Raw genomic sequence first — 21692 nt, 5'->3', positions numbered from 1 at the left:
ACATATTCCTTCTCAGTTCCTAAGCTCTAATTAACAATGGCTTTGGTGGTGAAATAAAACCTCTTTTCCACATTAACCTGTATATAGTAAAACTAAAGAAACACTGGGCTATAAGTAAGACATAGAAATTCTAGACCTAACCCTAATATTAATTGATTAGAATGTCACTTATTTATTTTTTTTTTCCTTTTTAAGAAAGAGAAAGAGAGAGCAAAAGTGAGCATGAGAGCAAGGAGAGGCAGAGGGAGAAGAGAGAAAGAATCCCTAAGCAGACTCCACATTCAGCATGGACCTGTCAAAGAGATCAGTCCCTTAACTTCAATATTATGACCTGAGCCAAAATCAAGAGTCAGACATTCAACCAACCTGGATATCCAGGCACTCCAAGAATGTCACTTTAGGAATGTCCTTTGACCTCTCTGAATTTTACCTTCCTCATTTATAGATGGAAGATCAGTCTCTCCAGATCAAGTCTCTCCAGAAAACTTCTGTTTCCTATGGCTAGGATTTCAGTGACCCCTTTCCAAATGCAGAATGCCCAAATCTATTTTGACTTCTTTCTCTTTGTTAAAGTTTCCTGCCATGAGCTTCCTCTCGTATAGTCTTCATATCCTAGACTAATTCCCTGAGCCTTCTGCCTTCTGCCTAAAAGGTTGCTTATTTTCTTTTGGGTTCATAATAGTGGGTCTTTTTAGTCCCTTTTTATTCCCACAAAGAAAACTTCCTCTAGAAGATGCTACAAGGCCTTTGGAGAAAGCCTGCCCCCTCCCTCTGATGTTAATTGCCGTGGGCAATTAATGCTATGGATTAGTCAACCAATCTCTTATACCTTACTTGCCCTTATGAACCCCCTAAGGTCCCTTCCCTGGAAAGCCATCCTAGAGAGATTAGGCATTTAGAATGAGAAATCCACAACCTGAGACTGCTGGCATCTCTAGCCTCTTTCTCCCATCCAAGTACTAACCAGGCCCGACCCTGCTTAGCTTCCGAGATCAGACGAGATCGGGCGCGTTCAGGGTGGTATGGCCGTAGACTCTAGCCTCTTTCTGATACCTTCATTTCATTATTTATATTCCAGCATATAACGCTTTAAAATCACAGATGTAAACCCTATAATTTCCAAGGTTCCTTCTAGTACTAATATTCTACTTATGTACAAAGAGAATGCTGGTATAGTAATGCATATAAGAAATATATTGCATGGTGTGCCATATTTCAGTGTGTAAATCTCTACATACTTTCTTTCTGGAATTCCTCACTGTTCCACTTCCTATTGTCATTCAGATTTCTTGGAAAAAATAGCACAACAAGAAGTCCCTACCAACTGCATGATCTTTATCACTGGGCAGTCTATTCATAGTCCCTGAGTCCTTGTTCCCCTTGGTAACTTGAACCTGAGGTAACTGTGGTGGGGATTACAATTAACCCAAGTGTTCAAGTGGCCAAGCTGAAACTGAGAGCCCTTTATCTTTCTTTATATGCCAGTGGTTGGGTTTAAAGAAAGTTCTTTGTGTTAGCCGTCCCTTTTTCCTGTTTACCTGGAGTTTTTCTTGACTCCTATTGATTTCTAGAGCCAAAGACATTCTTTGAAAAAAACACCACGGGTCAAAGTATCCTGTTGTCCTGGTTCTCCTAGTTTAAAAAACAAAAAAATCACTTGCTGCAGGTCCATCCTGTGGGTTCTCTGTTTGTATATACGGTGAGTGAGGGGAAAGGACAGGTCACATATGAGAAAGGAGCTTGAAGGGAAAGTCCATTACCTCTAACACCACAAAGGTAAAGAGTTCATTCACCATTACTATTTCTATGTACATTTCTCAGGCAGTTCTTTCCTGCTCCACTCCTTCCTCCTCCTGTACCATTTATCCTAGCACTGAGAACAGTATGAACTCTGAGACTGTTACTCAAGCTTCTCAATTCTTCTTTTTTAAATTTTTATTTAAATTTTAGTTAGTTGACATAAAATGTAGTATTGGGTTCAGGAGTAGAATTCAGTGATTCATCAATTACATACAACATCCAGTGCTCATCACAAGTACCTTCTTCAATACTCATGACCCCTCTAACCTATTCCCCACCCACATCCCTCCATCAACCCTCAGTTTGTTTTCTATCATTAAGAGTCTCTTGTGGAAGCAAACTGAGGATTGCTGGGGGGAGGGGGGTTGGGAGAAGGGGGGTGGAGTTATGGACATTGGGGAGGGTATGTGCTTTGGTGAGTGCTGTGAAGTGTGTAAACCTGGTGATTCACAGACCTGTACCCCTGGGGATAAAAATATATGTTTATAAAAAATTTAAAAAAATTTTTTTAAAAAATAAAAGAGTCTCTTGTGGTTTTTTTCCCTCTCTCCTTTTACCCCCCTCCCATATGTTCATCTGTTTTGTTTCTTAAATTCCACACAGGAGTGAAATCATATGGTATTTGTCTCTCTTTGACTGACTTATTTCGCTTAGCATAATACACTCTCACCCCATCCAACTCACTGCAAATTACAAGATTTCATTCTTTTTGATGGTTGAGTAATATTCTATTATATAACACATACCACATCTTCTTTTTCTGTACATCAGTTGATGGACATTTGGGTTCTCTCCATAGTTTGGCTATTGTTGATATTGCTAACCCTTTTGAATCTGTATTTTTTTTTATCCTTTGGGTAAATACCTAGTGGTACAATTGCTGGATCATAGGATCATTCTATTTTTAACTTTTTGAGGAACCTCCATACTGTTCTCCAGAGTAGCTGCACCAGTTTTCATTCCCACTAACAGTATAAGAGGTTCCCACATCCTCACCAGCACCTGTTGTTGCTTGTGTTGATAATTTTAGCCATTCTGACAGGTGTGAGGTGGTATATCATTATGGTTTTGATTTGTATTTCCCTGATGATAAGTGATGTTGACCATCTTTTCATATGTCTGGATGTCTTCTTTGCAAAAGTGTCTACTCATGTCTTCTGCCCATTTCTTAACTGTTTATAGACTGACTGATTTAACTCTCTCAACAGGACAATCATCTATCTCTCCTTGGTGTATGTGCTTGGTCATGTGGTCAAGTCCTTGGGTGCCTTACCAATAATAGGGGGACAAATGGTACACACGTGAGTAGAATCATGAAATAAACTGAACCACTGTCCTTCTTTTAGACAGGTAAATGTCTCACACATTCATTACAGGTGATTTTCTATTTCCTTACCAGAGACGTTCCTTTATTTTCCAACCTGTTGTTTTATTACCAAAGTGGTTGGAAAAAAAAAAAGTATTTTATCACCAGTTGAACTCTTTCCTACTTTATCTGTCCTCATTTGCTTTTTTTAAACACTTGGAGACTTATAGAATGCCTGGCTAGTATCCTTTTCATAAAAACTCATCGTATGCTTGAAGACAATTACTAAAACCTCATGTCCCCCATATTTTCTCACCTATTCACCTACCCATGCATCTGTACTTTGCTAGGATTTAAAAAGGTACATAATATTTCCCTGTAACACATTGTAAAAGTCCTCTTCAAAGCTTGGATTATTTCCATTTATGTGTGGTTCCATATATTCCAGTTGCTCTGTCCCTCTTAAGTTATTGATGTTTATTTTTCCAGAGGCATTTGATACATTCTGATAGTTAATTTGCTAAATAGAGAGGATTACAGTTGTTCAAGATGTAGATCATATATATTCATGTTTATAATGGGGCTACACAGTATTTATCCAATGAGTTAAGAATTTTCAATTTTAATAAATATTAGATGCCTCCTTGTCAGTGCCTGTCAAAAATGAATGACAAATTTTCTATTAATTATAATGAATCTTGCCATTTTGCTTTCTGGTTAGTAAGGGTATGTGTGATAGGTGGTTGTAAGGTCCTTCTATTGGTTTATCCCTTAAATTAAGACAAGATTGAGAACCAGTGATTTAACTTTGGAGTTCCTTCATTATCTGCTTCTCCCTATTACACACAAAAGGTAAATGGACTATCAGGTACAAAACTTTCCCATGCAATGTATACTTTCTGGCAGAGGCTCAACAGTCATAAGGATTGGTAAGTGTCCCTGGGTTCTTTGAGGAGTGAAGGAAGATGGAAAGTGCCCACAGAAATGTGAAGAAATATGAAGGGGGTGTCTTTGACATTATGCACATTTTTTCCTCCTGATATCTATATCTAATTTCTGCAGTTGTGTTTAGCATCAGTATGGTTAGTATCCTTCCCTCTCCATTACAGAGTCCTATCATTGGTTGGCCTGAGTCTCATAGCTTTGGGGACAGGAGGTATTAAACCCTGTGTGGCAGCTTTTGGTGGAGACCAGTTTGAAGAAAAGCATGTAAGAATCCTGTTATTTCTGTAATTTCAAGAATGTAGAGCAGACATTAAAAATGTACCTGGCAGGTAGCTATTTGCTAAGATTAAAGTAATCCACAGGTCAGGAGTTCTGTTCAGTGCTGGGTACTGGTCATTAATAAAGAGAAACATGCAAAGGAAAGTAACAAAGGTGGTGAATGGACTAAAACACATCTTATGAAAAAAGGTTGAAGGAATTAGAGAATTCAGCCTGTAAAAGATACAAATTAAAGAGAATATTATAGCTGTCTAGATACTGGAAAGCTGTCAGTAATTAAACCAGAACTAGTAGGTGAAAGCTAAAAGAAGTTTTTTGCTCAATGGAAGGAAAAACTTCAAATAGAGTTTGAAGTAGTGAGCTTATCCTCACTTGAGGTGTTTCAAAAGAAACTTGGTAGGTGCTTCGAGAATAAGGGGTGATGAGCAGTGTAGAGATGATTTAAGCATCTCTGGCTGAGATCCTGTGAAAGGGGAAAATGATCGTTCAGAATAAAACAGAATGAGATTTTATAGATGAACTTGTCTGGATATCATTCCGTCTTTCCTACATACTCTCCCCCTATTAATTGGGGGTGGGGGGCAGTATGAATAAGCTAAAAATGGGCCCATATGAGGAAGCTGTGACAAGTAAGCAAGAAAAAGAGTCTGTTCTTGAGTAGGTGACATTTCTGGCTTTCTGGCTTTTGCTCTCAGTTTTCTTTTTTGCCTATCTTCATGTATTATTTCCTCATCTGTAGCTATTTCTCATGTTTCTGGTTTTTCTCTCTCTGTTCTTTCTCTGTGCCCTGCTTCTTGTGTTTCTCCTACCCTTCAGGCCATCTGAGTTATTATTTTATATTCTTTATCTGTCTGGGGTACCATAGATCATAATTGCTTGCTGACTTTGGAGAAATACCAACCTTTGGCAGTCTTTGGGATTCTATGCACAATGAACTGTACAAATAGGTGAGTGGAATAGGTTGAAAAGGGGACAAGAGGAGAAAGCAAAGACCCTGTGAATAGTAAATAAGGAAGGACAGATTATGCTGTTGTGTCAGGAAAAGACCTGTGGTGCCAGAATGAGACAAATGAATAAAGCATCAGCAACTTTATCTTAAAGTTGCTTCATTTGGTAACTGCTCCACAAAGATATCTCAATAATAAGACAAACCCCCCTCCAAGTTTCCACTAACCACTTTTATTTTTTTTTTTTAAAGATTTTATTTATTTGACAGAGAGAGATCACAAGTAGGCAGAGAGGCAGGCAGAGAGAGAGGAGGAAGCAGGCACCCTGCTGAGCAGAGAGCCCGATGTGGGACTCGATCCCAGGACCCTGAGATCTTGACCTGAGCCGAAGGCAGCGGCTCAACCCACTGAGCCACCCAGGCGCCCCTCCACTAACCACTTTTAAACCCAGGGTTTCCTTTTATACTTTCTGGTAGAATTCACGTAAGTGAGCTACCTTATTTAATCAACAGTTTAATCCACTGTTCTAGTGCCATTTCTACTACACATTCTACAATGTTTACTATTTAACTCAGTCAGTCATTCACTTAATTAATTCAGTCAATAAACATGTTGAGTATAATATATGTCAGGTGCTGTGCTGAGGAGTAGGGATTTCAGAAATGAGTAAGATATGATTTCTGCTCTAAAGGAACTCTTAGCCTGCTGGAAAGAAATAGATATTTAATGCAAAGAAATTAATATTAGAATAAACACGTATAGTGCACAAGTGGCTTAGTGTATAAGATGACCATTTTGCCTAGTAGGGATATAAGAATGTTAAAGATGTTGGTACTGGAGTTTGAAAGATGGGTAAAGTATCTAATATTATTTTCAGATATGGAGGCAATGTCTGAATCTGTTTCTTTGTATGTACCTCCAGCTTAGTCTGAACATAGGGTGGATCTGGAGCTAGGAGGTACATTGCACTGATGATTTGTCCTGTGTTTTGTTTTCAGGCAGAGGAACGGACTAGATACTTCTCTGTATTCTACCTCTCCATCAATGCAGGAAGCCTGATTTCTACATTTATCACACCCATGCTGAGAGGTTAGGATCTTTTCTGGAGGGCCCTGTCTAAGGGTTTCCTTTGTCCAGTCAAAAAACTTTTCAAGGTTTCCTGATGACCATCCTCTCCTTTTACAAGGACTTAAAAACTGAGACAATTTTTTAATATCTTGATTTGTCTGGCCCAAAAGGAGGATTATGAACTAGGTGTTGGGAGGAAAGAAGATAGCTATATCTATGATTTTACAAACCTGAGCTTGCAGAATAGAATATCAAACATTAAAGACCCAAGATTCAGGGCTCCTGGTTTTTTGGTTGTTGTTTTTGATTTTGTTTTTAGGAGATGTGCAGTGTTTTGGGGAAGACTGCTATGCATTGGCTTTTGGAGTTCCAGGATTACTTATGGTGATAGCTCTTGGTAAGTGCACTGGGACAGGGGAGATGAATAACCACTGATGCCTGTTACATTAAAAACATCATCTAAGCCATTTATTTCAATCCTCACCATAACCCTATTAGGTAAGTGTTATTGTAGAAATTTTCTCTAGACATTGGAGATAAATTAACTGAATGAAATCAGAAACCAAAGGAAGGAAGGAAGGAAAGAAGGAAGGGGAAGGAAAAGAATGGGAAAGAAAAGAGAAAAAAGAGACAAGCAAAGAAAAGCATACTCAACGTTACACAACTAAGACCTTTCCTAGACTGATCCCTCGGCTCCATATGGAAGCAATTAAGTCAGTATCTCGGCAGGATGGGGCCTAGGTATCTATAATTTTTTAAAAATATCTAAGTGATTCTAATGTGTAGTCAAGGCTGAGATCCACTGCTCTATACTAAAATATGTAAGGAAGCAAGGAAGATAATTAATCCTTTCTCTCAAACTAGCTTACTTCATTTGACAGTTATTTATCTGGTAATTGGAAGACATTTTTAATTCTTCTAAAGTAGCATCTAGGTTTAGCTGTTTTGTTGCCCTGCTCTTCAATGCTCCCAAGGAGTTTTCTCTCAATCAAAGAGAATAAGGGGAGTTGGATAAGTAAGTGGAAACCAATGCAGCTTAGGTCAAGTATGTTCTGTTTACCAGTGACAACACAGTAATGGAAGAGGAAAGAGGATGTGTGTGTTGTTTAGTTTTCGTAGTTTAAGGGGAAACTTGGACGTGATTGTTCTTAATCATTGACCTGGAAACCTGTTCTCACTCTGAAACTTTGGGTGACACCCCCCCTGGAACGTATCCAGTCCAAACACATAAAGAACTCAATAGAGGAAGAAAGAAGCCAGAGATTCAATGCTCAGTCCTGACTATTTTCTATCAGAAGGTGGTTAATAGTAACAGTCAGATTCTAATTCCAATTCCAAGTTAGTTTATGTGTTATTCCAGGAGAGCTGTGTTAATACATTCCATGTCTCCTTCCATTGAAGCTGAACACTTTTCCAAATATTGTTCTGGTTTTGTACTTATTAGTGCTATGTTTCCTCTGGATCGTGGCACAACAATAATATTAACATATTGGAGTAATTATGAAGATCAAAAGAGGTGCTGTAAGTGAAATGTTTTATAAATTATGAAATGTTAAATAAGTGTTAGATGTCATTATTAGTTGCTTCAGTTTTCTGGGTACCAATAAATAATAATACTCTGGCATTTCACAATAATTTAACTTATTTATCTATGTTTTTCATTCATTGATCAACACACATTTATTTAATGAACATTCATGTGTCAAATCCTGTGCTAGCTATTGGGTCACATTGGTGAATTAGAGAGCCACATAGTCAAAAAACTTACATAGTCCAGCAGGAAAAAAGAGACATAGTAAAAAGGAATTTACAATATCGTATGATCAATGTCACAACTGGGGAAGTACAGAGAAAGCTATGGGAGTACATAGAGGAGATGTCTGACTAAAACAGTGAAGATCAGAAAAGTTTTGCCTAGGTGCACCTGGGTGGCTCAGTCAGTTAAGTGGCTGCCTTCAGCTTGGGTCATGATCCTGGGGTCCTAGAATGGAGCCCAGCTCAGGCTCCCTGCTCAGTGGGGAAACTGCTTCTTCCTCTTCCTCTGCCTGCCACTCTGCCTACTTGTGCTCTCTCTCCATCTCTCTGTCAAATAAATAAGTAAATCTTTTAAAAAGAGAGAGACAGAGAGAGAGAGAGAGAGAGAAGTGGCATCTGAGGTGAGATCTAAAGTATTAGCAGCAATTAATCAAAGACGACAGATATCTGTAAATCAAGGAGGTGAGACAATAATTATGACATATCTGAAGGCCTTAAAGGAATTCAGGTTGCCCCAGGTATAAATGAGAAAGATAAAAAGCAGAAAATGACAGAAATCAGATAATCAAGGGACTTTTAAGTCATAAACGAATTAGAACTTTAGCTGGAGTAGGGAGATACAAAAGGATTCTGAACAGAGGGCTGATTGTTAGATTTTTACTTTTCATTGTTGTCTCTCTAATGTAGAGAAAGAATGGGTTAAGGGTGAGGCAAGGGTATTATTTATCCTGATTACCGAATTTTTAGCATTCTTTAAAATTTTGTGCTCAGGATGAGTGCCTCACTCAGCTCAGACTAGTCTCAGCCCTGGTAGAGTTGAAAAAACTTGATATGATTGGATAAGTGATGTGATTGAGAAAATAAGTCAACATTGAATGTAGCATTCTGACTTGAACAACTAGGTAAATAGTGGGCTCATCGTCCTAATGAATTTAGTTTTGGACATGTTACATATTAGATGTCTTTAAAACATCTAATTGGAGTTATCAAACAGTTATTTGAAAATACAGGCTTCAAGCTCAGAGTAAGTGTTTGGGCTGTAGATAAAGATCTGGAGCTATTAGTATATGAAAGCAATTAAGTCATGAAAATAGATGAAATAGCTATTAGTATATGGAAAGCAATTAAGTCATGAAAATAGATGAAATAACTAAAATATAATGAGAGTAAAAAGAGGGCTAGAATAGAACCCTGAGGAATACCAGCATTAAAAAGATATGTAAAGAAGGGGGTGCCTGGGTGGCTTAGTCAGTTAAGCATCCAACCCTTGATCTCAGCTCAGGTCTTTATCTCAGGGTCATGAGGTCAGGCCCCATGTTGGGCTCCACGCTGGGCACTGAGCCTACTAAAAAGAAAAGATAGGCAAAGGGGAAAAGCCCACAAACGAGACAAAGAAGGAATGGCCAAATTGGTAGTTCTAAGGGCATTGTTCAGAGTAACAAATGTTACTGAGTCAGAAAGTAAGATCAGGGAGAAAAATGCCCATTGAATAGAGCAATAAGAAGGTCATTGATTCGGAGAATGTCAGTTATGGTAGATTGGCGAAGATTCAAGACTGATTAGAGTAGAATAGGAAATGACTAAGGGGTGAGAAAAAGGGAAAATGGTATGTATAGCTGAATGTGACATGGAGTCAAGAGAGGATGGCAGACATGCTTGAATATTATTGGGAAGGCTCTAGTAGAGAAAGAGGTTGAAGATGCAAGGAAGAGACAGTATAATCAGTATGAAAGCACAAATGGCAGAATTACCTTTGTGCAGAGGAAGAACATTGCCTTCAGCTAACTGGAGGGAGGAGAGGATAGGTGTGGATACAGGATTTAATAGATTTGGTGGCAGGAAGTTGAGACAATTTCCATTTGACAGCTTCTGTTTTCTTTGTGAAGTAGGAAGCAATATCCTCTACAGCAAGGAAGAACTAGTAGGGAAACGTAAGGTTCCCATCCTCTTCTTTAGTTGAGTGGCCTTGACATTTAAGTGTGGACTTATCCAGTTCATCACCTGGCCTTCCTTTTACCACTTCCACTGTCCCCTCCACTATTGAGATTTCTAGGTCATTCTTAGTTTTAGGGCCAACCTATTTCCTCTCCAAAATCTTCCTCTTGTCTAGATACCTCTTTATCTGCCCACTTGTCTCCCAAGATTGGCATCCAACAATTTCTTTTCTGTCAGCAATAAGAAGACTGTGGTAGGTAAAAGGTGCTATTTGGAGAAGTTTTGGAGACACTAAGAGGATGAATAAAGAAAACGTGGTGATGTGAATATGAGTGGAATAGAGAATTTAGAAAGTTAAGATAAGGAAAAGTAAGAGGATTCAGGCATTCTGGTGTGCAAAGATGCTGGAAGGTCTTGTCACTGACAAGACATCTTTGGTAGAAGATCTACTCGAGGGACATCTTGCTGGAGTTGGGAAATCCATTAAGGAGGGAAGTACATCTGGAATCATACTACGATAGTCTTCCTGCTGATGTTAGTTAATAAATTTGAAAAAAATAATATTTACTATTTTATAATATTATTATAAAAATAATATCAACTAATGTTGGTAATTTAGAAAATAGAAAGAAAAATATGAAAATAAAATCTACTTATAATTAGTTGTTGGGATGTGATTAAAGAATATGGGGTAAGGAAAAGAGAATGAGCTCAAGTATATTAATGGTACAGAATAGAATTTTTTGTAGGAATGATGATCAGTGGTTAGAATGTAGAGACCTAGTGGAAAATAATGAAACATAAAATGGGAAGGAGTAGCTTTAGGTGAGCTCCACGGGGCCACATCTTTCTTATATCATCAGTCTCAATAGTGTCTAGCACAGTGTTTAGTGCAAGAATGAGTGAATGAGATGTTTTATGGTGGTTAAATGGGTAGATTTCTGAGTCAAACAGACCTCAGGTCAAAAATGCAATTTCTGGCATTTTCTAGCTATGTGATCTGCACAAATTGCTTAATTTCTTTTATCTTCAATTTCCTCAATAAAATGTAGAGAGTAGTACCTATTTTTTCAGATGAAATCAGTTAATATATATAAAAGACTTAATGCTTTACATATAATAATAAACCTTTAAAGATGGTTAATGATAATAATAATCATCATCAGGATAATATGAATTTGGGAAGGCCTTTCCTGCCAGGAGTTTGGACTTTTTAGGTAGGTCCTGGTAAGAAGGTTTTAATTTGGCATCAGATAAGAGAAGGAAGATACTAGGGATTGAAAAAGTACTTGCTAGACATTTTAATAATCCAGGGCAGAGGTTGTGAGGCCCTAAACAAGAATTATAGCAATAGTAAATTAAAAGAAGGGCAGATGGGAAATACATTGAAGAAAGAGTCTAAATGAAAACTTGATAAAATATCAGATGTAGAGATGGCGAAAGAAGAGAGAATCCAGAGATGACTTCCCTTTCTGTGATACAGGGAAGTCTCAACAGATTCCTTCTCTTAACAACTGACAACTTTATTCTTCTCTTGGGTCCCATAATTTATATAATTCTGAAAGTTGGGAGGTTTAAGTCAGAGCCCTCCCTTTAAAAGATTTGCCAGACACTCCTACACGTCAGCAGCCTATCCTTAGCATTGACATACTGAATGTGCTGAATGAGAAGCTAAGAACCTTGTTTGTGTATTAACTGCAGTTGTGTTTTCAATGGGAAGCAAAATATACAGAAAACCACCTCCTGAAGGAAACATAGTAACTCAAGTTGCCAAATGTATCTGGGTAAGTCTGACTTGTTTACCTGCCTTTTTCAATCAATGGAAAAAAATTATATGCTGAGCTTAAAGGCCTTTAAACACAGGTATTTATTTTCCCCAATGACTAATGTTTTACCTCTGTACCTTTTGGCAGGCTGAGATTAATCCATTTTCCTCTGTACCTCTACTCAACCATTAAGTAAAATAATAATAATAATAATGATGATGATGATGATGATGATGATGTTGACATTTTTTAAATTGGCAAAAATCATCTGAAATGTGTATACATTATATATGTTGCCAACAGGATATAGGGATAGATAAAATTATATTGGAAATATTCTGAAATTCAATGTCTGATGAAAGCAAAGGGTGGAAGTAAGTCACTTAAAGTATGTATGTCTGAGGAAGGGATAATGAATTGGAATGGTTTCTTTTTGTCTCTCATGTGATATCTATGCTCTGCCCTAGTTTGCTATTTCCAACCGTTTCAACAACCGCTCTGGGGACATTCCAAAGCGACAACACTGGCTGGACTGGGCAGCTGAGAAATACCCTGTAAGTTGGAACTGAGGAAATATGCCTCTATGGAGATCTTCCTAAGTCCAAACTGATTCCCTCTTGCTGCATTTGGCCTCTCCTCTTACCGTTCTGGCACATTTTTACTGTAAGCAAGACAACCAAATTTAGCAATGCAGCCTGTTCCTTCTTCCCCTTTCTTGCAGAAGCAGCTCATTATGGATGTGAAGGCACTGACCAGGGTACTATTCCTTTATATCCCATTGCCCATGTTCTGGGCTCTTTTGGATCAGCAGGTAAGAATAGTTCTTTTGAAAGCTACCCCTTCTTCCAGCCCCTTTCCTCCCACAAGAAAGAGATTTCTCATAATCACTTCTGTCTGCCCTAGGGCTCACGATGGACCTTGCAAGCCACCAGGATGAATGGGAATTTGGTGAGAAAAAGATTTTCCAGAGAAATCTATTCTTTTCTTCATAATACATAAATTTCCTTTTTTAAGGAAAATGATTTCTTTGGGTTTTTTGCCTGAAAACAGACTTAAGATCAGAAGAGAGTTGTCTTTAACATGAAGGTACTGAGTACGCAAAATTTTAAAAAGCTACTCTAGAAATAAAAAACAGAATATTATTGGGGAGTGCCTGGGTAGCTCAGTTGGTTAAGCCGCTGCCTTTGCTCAGGTCATGATCCCAGAGTCTAGGGATCAAGTCCCGCATCAGGCTCCTTGCGCAGCAGGGAGCCTGCTTCTCTCTCCACTGCCTGCCACTCTGCCTGCTTGTGCTTGTGCTCGCGCGCTCTCGCTCTCTCTCTGACAAATAAATAAAATCTTAAAAAAAAAAAAACAGAATATTATTTTTAGATATCAGGAATATAAGGATGGAAAGGTTTCAGTGTGTACAGGGTAGTACTGAGAAGATAGTCAATGAAGTGATCCAGTTGTGGGATAGAGGTTGTTTGCTCCCCTCTCAGCCTTCCTGGGGCACAGCAGGCTCAGGTTTGACTGGTGCTACTGCACATGTAGCCCAGCATCTGGGCTGAGATCATGTGGAGGACTTGGAAGTGCAGTATTTTGTACATAGATAAGGAATAAGAAAGTTGTAAACATTATTTTCTGTTTTTCTATTCTCCATTCTTTGGCCAGCTCAAAGTTTCATCTGTGTTCTCAATTGTTCTACTTAATTATAATGTTTTTCTACATCTTCGTGGTAAAGGAGGCAGGAGAGAATGATGCTAGGATTTCATTAACCAATCTGTTTGGAGCCTGTCAAACTCAAGTTACTTTTTCCCTTTCTCTCTCTCTCTCTCTCTTTTTAAAAAGATTTTATCTATTTACTTGACAGACAGAGATCACAAGTAGGCAGGAGAGGCAGGCAGAGAGGAGGAAGCAGGCTCCATGCTGAGCAGAGAGCCCAATGCAGGGCTGGATCCCAGGACCCTGGGACCATGGCCTGAACCGAAGGCAGAGGCTTTGACCCACTGAGCCACCCAGGTGCCCCTCCCTTCTCTTATTGCCCAGGATTCACTGTGGTTGTTCTGTTATTGACCCCTCTAGAACAACTCTGGAAACACTATGTGTAAGTGGAAGTCTTCACCCTAACCATGATGTCTTATGCTGCACATTACCTCCTACAATGGCAGTGACTGAAATTAACAAAAACACATTGACCCTATTCTCTCAAGAAAAAGAATATTCTCCCTTAGGCCTACCTGCCTTCAGTAAACATAGCCTGAAGCCATTCCCAGTCTGTTTCCCCAAATACCCTTAAAAGCACCATATGGCCCTGAACCAATGACTGGTAGATTTTATCTTTTGTGTCTCACCTGCTAATTAAAATATTTTCTGTTTTGAGAGAACACAAGTGGGGGGGGGGGGCAGAGGGAAAAGGAGAAAGAGAATCTCAAGCAGGCTGCACCCTCATGGCAGATAATTAACAGTATTTTTGATATAAGCTTTTCTTGTCTTTTGTCACTGTATAAATGTAATTTGTTATTATGTTTCAGGGTTTTTTTGTGCTTCAGCCAGACCAGATGCAGGTAAGAGATTTCTGTATACTCATAGGGATTTATGGCTTTCCTCATCCATACTTCTATCTGAAGTAATGGGATCACCAACTGTAACTGGACATTTGTTTCCTTATATGTTGAGGAGGGTTAAGGATAAGGATGAAAATACTCTCCTTAAGCCTCACACTTCTCTTTCACATCCTCTTTTAAGTAAGCAGCTCCTGCCCAGCTCCAAGGAGGGTGAATTTTGAGCTCACAGGAGATGTATAAGCATAAGATATTTTTCCCTGTTAAGGTAGTACCTTGGAAATATTGTCCAAGAAAGTATAAGGCATTGTTGTGTGAGTAACAAAGTCAGAATCTCAGTTTACCGGTATTCCCATTTCTTTTTTTAACCCTTGTTTAATCCCCAAGACTTCCTTCTCTTCTTTTCTCCATGACATTTTCCCTTCAGCTGTGGAACAGGAGAAAATAAGTGAAAATGATAGGGAAGAAATCCTAACTGATTGACAGAAAAACAGTTTCAGAGTGAAACTGATTCTGTAGGATGTTCAGAAGCTGAGGTGCTATGCAGGAGAAATCAGAGTCCTTGGTGTAACGGGACTGAGAGATGTGGAATCATTCTGTACTTAGTATGACGAAAATATGTTTGGATGTTAGGGAGAGTGCACACAAGCAAATGAGAACACTTACACTCAAGACAGAAGAACACTTTGTAACTATTCTTTTTACCATGGTATTACAGGTACTAAATCCCCTCCTGGTTCTTATCTTCATCCCATTGTTTGACCTTGTCATTTATCGTCTGGTTTCCAAATGTGGAATTAATTTCTCGTAAGTGCTCACCATGCCTTTATTGCTCAGACTGACTTAATATTTGCTCAGCTTAAAAAAAGATTCAATGTCAGTACTTTATACTTAGTATGATTTGTTTTGGTATATCATTTTTCTGTTTCTGTGTACCCAAGTTAAACTAAATGCCTATTGGTACTGGAGGATGGGAATTAGATCTAGCTAATTTTCATTATAGAGAGTCCAAGCCATTCCTGCACACTTAACTGCATGATGTTGAAAGGGTAGATCTAAGCTTCACAGAAAGTCAAAATTGTGTGAGAATAGGCTCCTAAAGCAACTTGTTGCTTTGTTCTTGAATGTTGCCTCTTCAAAGAAGTCTAAATCCTGTGATGATAATTAATCCCTTTAAATCTTTTATTGTCCATATGAAACAAAGCAGGGACCTGGTAAGAGCAGAAATAGGTTGTCCCTAATTACTGCTTTTCTCCCATTCTAAATAGAAGCACCAGATGTCGTATGGAACTGTTGAATCACTATAATGTGATTCAGTATACACCTGAAACTAATATTACACTATGTTAACTAATGGGAATATAAATAAAAACTTAAAAAGAAGTGTTATTTTTTGTAAATTTGACAGAGGAGGATTTCAAGTCTCCTCTATTCCTGATTTAATGGCATTTTCTTTTTGATGATGACATTATAATATTCAAATGGCCTTTTGTCATTTACTCATTAGTTGAGCAGATATTACTGAGTTTAGCACGAATGCCATGCAAATATAACAGCACAAATGAATGCTGAAAGAGTTCCCTGTTTAGTAAGGGAGGTAGAACACATGCAAGGATAATTATTACCCAACGTGAAATATATTAAGTTCAGTAAGAAGGGAAGCAAAGTGCCAGGGAGTTATGGAGAAAAAAGAGTCCTTCTTACTGCTAGAGTCAAGAAAGACTTGTGGAGGAAAAGAAAATGGGATAATAATGTATCGTGCTTGGCATATGGTAAATGTCCAATAAATTTGGGTGTGTTACTACTATTTTTTGGTATGATGACATAATGGATAGAAAGATCATCATAAACAAAAGTTGAGGTGAGGAAATGGGTTGAATAGAAAACTATTCAGTGTGATGAGTAGAGGAAGAAAGCTGTGTGAAGGGGAGAAGTAGCTGAGACCAAATCAGGAAAGGTCTTTAATGGTAGGCTTAGAGGGTTTCAATTTTAGCCTTTGAGTCTAAAGTTTCCATGTAATTGTCTATCCCTTCCTTCTGCAGATCGCTTAGGAAAATGGCTGTTGGTATGATCCTAGCAAGCCTAGCATTTGCAGTTGCAGCAGCTGTGGAGATAAAAATTGATGTGAGTTCAATAAATCTTAAGCTCCATGAGGAGTCAAACTGAGTCAAACATATCATTGTTCACTCTTCTGACTTGTTCAGTTCTGTGCCTGGGACCTAGCACAGAACCTGTTTTAGACAAGATGCATCATAACTATCTGTGGTAAATGAGTAGATATGGGTAGAAGAGCAATGCAAAACAAGGACCACCTCCCACCTGAGTGATCCAGAGTATACTGTCAAGGAATTCCCAAACACTAATATCCAAGCTATCTTCTTGTCTGTTTGGAAAGACAGGCTTTTGAATAGTTGGCAGATCAAATAGGCATTATTGGGGAATGACTTATGAGGTCACAACTGAGTCAAAAAGCATGGAGTCTGTCATGTAGCATCAGGGCTCCCTGCACTGAGCTGGTGTTTCTCCCCTCCAGACTGCCTTCAGAGTTCTCTAAGCCAAATGCCCTCCAGAGGGAGAAAACTGCATCCTCCTGACTGGACGGACTAGGACGTCAGAGGTAGGACTGAGAACTCCCTCCGAGGGTTGTTGGTAATTCTGACCTGTGTTCTCTGTCCTAAGAGAATGACCCCACTGCAGCCCGGTTCCCAAAAGATTTTCCTGCAAGCCTTGAATCTGGCGGATGATGAGGTGAAGGTGACAGTACTGGGAGATGAAAACAATACTCTGTTGGAAGAGTCCATTAAATCCTTTCAGGTAAGATATGGACTTGAATAAATTAGAAACACATTCAGATTATGCAACAAGGTGACAGCATAATATTGTAGTTAGAAGCATGCACTTGTAGAGGCAAACTATCCCCAGTCCAATTCCTGGTTCTACCATTCCCTAGCTATAAGACCCTGAACAAGTTATTTTATCTCTAAACCTCAGTTTCAGTACCTATAAAATGGCAATAATTTTTATGCCATGAGCTGTTGTAAGGATAAGTATTATATGTGAAGCACTTAGCATAGTGTCAGGGACACTGTACGGTCTCAGTAGGTTGTAATTTGTACTGTTATTTCAAACTGTCTCCTAACATCACATCCTCTGGAAGGATTTGGCTCGCTTATTTTCACCATTACTACTGTACATGTTGTGAAATATTTATAGTTTTTAAAGATTTATTTATTTATTTTAGAGAGCAAGAGCATGAGTGGGAGGGGCAGAGGAAGAGAGAGAGAGAATCTCAAACAGACTCCATGCTGAGTGCAGACCCTGATGTGGGGCTCAATCTCACAACCCTGAGGTCACAACCTGAGCTGAAAGCAAGAATCAGTTGCTTAACCGATTGCACCACCCAGGTGCCTCTGAAATATTTATTTTAAAATATTACTTTTTAATAATGAAATTAATATACATCTATTATTGAAAACTGGAGGGTATATAGAAAGACATAAAAACCACCTATAATTGCATCACCCAGAGATGATCAATCAGCATATTGGTATACACAAATAAACTAATTTCTAAAAGGTAGTCAAACTCTATAGTACTGAACTTTGATTTTTTTATTAACATTAATCATCTCATAAGCATCCTTCTGTATCCTTAGATAATTTGAGAATATGATTTTAATGGACACATGATATTCCATTTTATAGATATATCATAGTTTATTGAAGTATTTCCTTATAGGCGTTTAAGTTTTTATTATTAATATACATAATTCTGGGGTGCCTGGGTGACTCAGTGGGTTAAGCCTCTGTCATGATCTCAGGGTCCTGGGATAGAGTCCCGCATTGGGCTCTCTGCTCGGCGGGGAGCCTGCTTCCTCCTCTCTCTCTCTGCTTGCTTCTCTGCCTACTTGTGATCTCTCTCTGTCAAATAAATAAATAAAATCTTTAAAAAAAATAATATACATAATTCTACAAAGAACATCCTTATTCGTAAATCCTTATGCATGTCTCTAATTACTCTCATATGGCATATTCCTAAAGATAGAATTACTAGGTTAAAGGGCAAAGTTGAAAGTATTTGATGAGCTCACCCACCCTGGGATGTTGTGAGATATTGATGCCTATGATAGGGTAGAAAGTGAATATGACAGTTTCTTCATTCTATAGAAGATGCCACACTATGCCCAGCTCCACCTGAAGACAAAAAGCCAGGATTTCCACTTCTACCTAAAATATCACAATCTGTCTGTCTACACTAAGCATTCTATGGAGGAGAAGAACTGGTACAGTCTGATCATTCTAGAAGATGGAAAAAACATTTCCAGCATGATGGTAAGTTGAGGAGTAGCTTAGGTTCCAAATTGTTATCAGAGTGTATTTTAACCAGCTCATCAAAGATAAGTATTACCGAAGATAAGTCTTATGATTAGATTTTCTCATTATCAGTTTCTTGTTGTCAGCTGTAACTGATTTTTACTTTCCTCTATTATAGGTGAAGGTTGAAGAAAACAAAACAACCAATGGGATGACAGCTGTAAGGTTTGGTTGTCAAGGAGACCCAAAGCCCCTCTGTGTTGATTCTTGATCTCTTCTGATCTGTGGGGCTTCAGATAAAGCAGCCTCACATTTTACTTGTCTTGTACATGGATTCTCTCTCCTATAATATCAAGGGCATTGGTCTCAAAGGCATCTTCTAGAACAATAAGAGGCAGATAAGCTTGCTTTCCCATATGGTATTAAAAATATGACCCTGTATCTGTATGTGCCCCCTGTACTCTGGTGAATACATCCCTTTCTGTTGAATTTTATCCACTTATTTTGCTCTCAGGAAAATAATTAAGTACTTTCATCTCTGTGATCACTGGGAAAAAATTCAGGAGTGAGCAAATAATCCTCTCTTCATGGTTGGTAGTTGAATATCTCTTATTGTTACTGTATTTTTAAAGCAAAGTATAGTTTTATTATAAGCCTGTAGAGGCACCATGGTGGAGTAAAGGTAATACCTTTGGAGTCAAAAGACTTGTTTTTGAATCCAGATAAGCCCCAAAGTCATGTCAGACAGCCAATGAAAGTTACAGAAATGGAGTATCCAAGAGGTCACCTGCTCTCTGCAGCAGGAAATCAGGCATGAAATAGACAGATGCACATGCCTATGTCCATCAAGATTAGGTGGCTGCTGTTGAGACTAGCACTTTAGAGGAGAACTTGTAATGAAATGTCTCAACTTTGCTGAAGGGTGGAACTGTCATAATAATTTCCTTTTGAATATGTTTTATAAAAAGTAAACAACTCAAAATAAGTAAGATGATAGTGAGGCTAGGACTTCCCTGGGTGAGAGAACCATAGGAACCTCCAGAAGGGGTAAAAGGAAATTTCTAGATCAGTGCAGGAATCACCATAGATGTTCTAGAGGAAACTCCCCTTCTTACCTGGTGGGCCAGAGATTAGTACAAAAGCTATCAAAATACCAAAACCCATACTGAGGAAACAGTTTAGGAATCCAGGTTCAGGACACTAAAAAGATCATTCTGGAAGGGTTCAGAATTGTCTGCAGATTCCAAAATGAAAACTCAACCTACTAATGCCTGGGAGTCCGAGTTTTGTATAGTCAAATCAGACTTCATTTATAAGAAGATACAGTATCAGTTTTACATAAATACTGGAAAAAAATATATATGTGTATATATATACATATATATATATATATTTCTAGTGTACATATATCCACTAATTTTTCTTAGTGGAGTCTCAACTGATGAATCCCACTATTATAAGAGGGAAAGAAATTGGATGTGCCTAAACTGGATTAATGAGGCAACTCAGACTGCCATAGGTGATCATGATTGTGTCCATCCCAGCTAGAGATGATGTAAGAGTGTGACAGATGGAAAACTAATACCTCAGGAACGATAAAGTTAAGGATAACTAAGACTATTGATTATTTCTTACATGTGAGTTCATTTATTTATCCATCTAATAATATATAATAATATATATATATAATAATAATATATAACATGGACCTTTGTCTGCCAAAAACTGTTCTAGGCACTGGGAACATAGTGGTAAACAGGTGTCCCTGTTTGTGAGGGTTTGTCTGATGTGTAACAATGTCTCTACCCTTAGGTTTATTAATACTTTACGTAAAGAGGTCAACATCTCCCTGGGTACAGATATCTCCCTCACTGTTGGTGAAGACTACGGTGTGTCTGCTTACACAACTCTACAAAGTGGAGAGTAAGAGCATTACCCTTGTGAACATTTTATTCTTATCAACAGCTGTTTTTTTAATGATTTCTTTGCATATAGGTGAGGGGATTTGGTATATCTCAGCTAATTTTGAGTATACTCAGGTTCACTGTTTTACACTATTCCACTAATTCATAAGATTTGGAGGAGAAAAATTCACAAGAATTCAGTGAGAAAACTTGGGCCCTGAAATCCACAAAAGGAGATGTTTGTGCTTTCTTTATTTAGCTGTAAAGTTAAAAAAAAAAAAAAATACCTGGTAGGAATGAAGAGCTCAGATCAGTGGCTGAAAAACCTGGCACAGAAATATTTCACTCCTAGAGACTTGCCTTCAAAAGAAATGGTGGCTTTTCTGCTTGACTCAGCCTGAGAGATGAGATCAGTCTTTCCCCTGGAAATGGGAGTGCTTTTCTAGGCTGTGGTGTTTGTTCTAACTAAAACTATCCTGTTTCAGATACCCTGCGGTGCATTGTAGAACAGAAGATAAGAACTTTTCACTGAATATGGGTCTACTAGACCCTGGTGCAGCTTATCTGTTTGTTATTATTAATGTAAGTAGCTCATGGCCACCGCCACTCTCTCCTTCCATATAACTGTATCTATATTTGTATCTATATGTCTATGTCTGGATCTGCATTTATCCTGCGATCACATACTTATTTCTAGTGTAAAGTGATAGGTTCTGTCATGACTTTAGAAAACTTACTAAGGTCTCTAGAAGGGATGTTACAAGAGATAACGTTGGTAGCACGCATCTAATAGAAATACAGAATGATATAATATGTGGCCCTTTGTGTCTGGATTCTTTCATTTGGCATGTTTTTCAGGGTTCATTCATATTGAGACATGTATCAGTGCTTCATTTCTTGTTATTACCAAATAATATTCCACTGTATAGATGTAACACATTTCAATTTGTCAATTCATCAGTTAATGGACATTTGGGTTTTTCCTACCTTTTCACTATTATAAATAATGTTGTTAGGAACATCATATACAACTTTTTGTGTGGCCATATATTTTCACATCTCTTGGGTATATATCTGGGAGTGGAATTGCTGGGTCACATAGTAGTTCTATGTTTAAACATTTGAGGAACC

General features: G+C 38.2%; 1 protein-coding gene across 1 annotated transcript in view; it reads left to right on the top strand.

The window, feature by feature from the left end:
- Positions 1-21692, top strand: part of SLC15A2 (solute carrier family 15 member 2) — a 52383-nt gene that overhangs the window by 16721 nt on the left and 13970 nt on the right. The window contains exons 6-21 of the mRNA XM_004745480.3: positions 3009-3101; positions 4216-4315; positions 6276-6366; positions 6665-6742; positions 11737-11819; positions 12269-12355; positions 12523-12612; positions 12705-12749; positions 14315-14347; positions 15063-15151; positions 16387-16468; positions 17024-17158; positions 18511-18675; positions 18836-18882; positions 20470-20580; positions 21047-21143. Of these exons, the coding sequence (XP_004745537.2) occupies positions 3009-3101; positions 4216-4315; positions 6276-6366; positions 6665-6742; positions 11737-11819; positions 12269-12355; positions 12523-12612; positions 12705-12749; positions 14315-14347; positions 15063-15151; positions 16387-16468; positions 17024-17158; positions 18511-18675; positions 18836-18882; positions 20470-20580; positions 21047-21143 (1426 nt within the window). The remainder of the gene's footprint in view (positions 1-3008; positions 3102-4215; positions 4316-6275; positions 6367-6664; positions 6743-11736; positions 11820-12268; positions 12356-12522; positions 12613-12704; positions 12750-14314; positions 14348-15062; positions 15152-16386; positions 16469-17023; positions 17159-18510; positions 18676-18835; positions 18883-20469; positions 20581-21046; positions 21144-21692) is intronic.

The sequence above is a fragment of the Mustela putorius genome, unplaced genomic scaffold (assembly GCF_011764305.1).
Source record: "Mustela putorius furo isolate JIRA1106 unplaced genomic scaffold, ASM1176430v1.1 tig00003834_pilon_pilon_pilon, whole genome shotgun sequence".
Taxonomy (NCBI): domain Eukaryota; kingdom Metazoa; phylum Chordata; class Mammalia; order Carnivora; family Mustelidae; genus Mustela; species Mustela putorius.
This window is presented reverse-complemented; position numbering and strand designations above follow the sequence as displayed.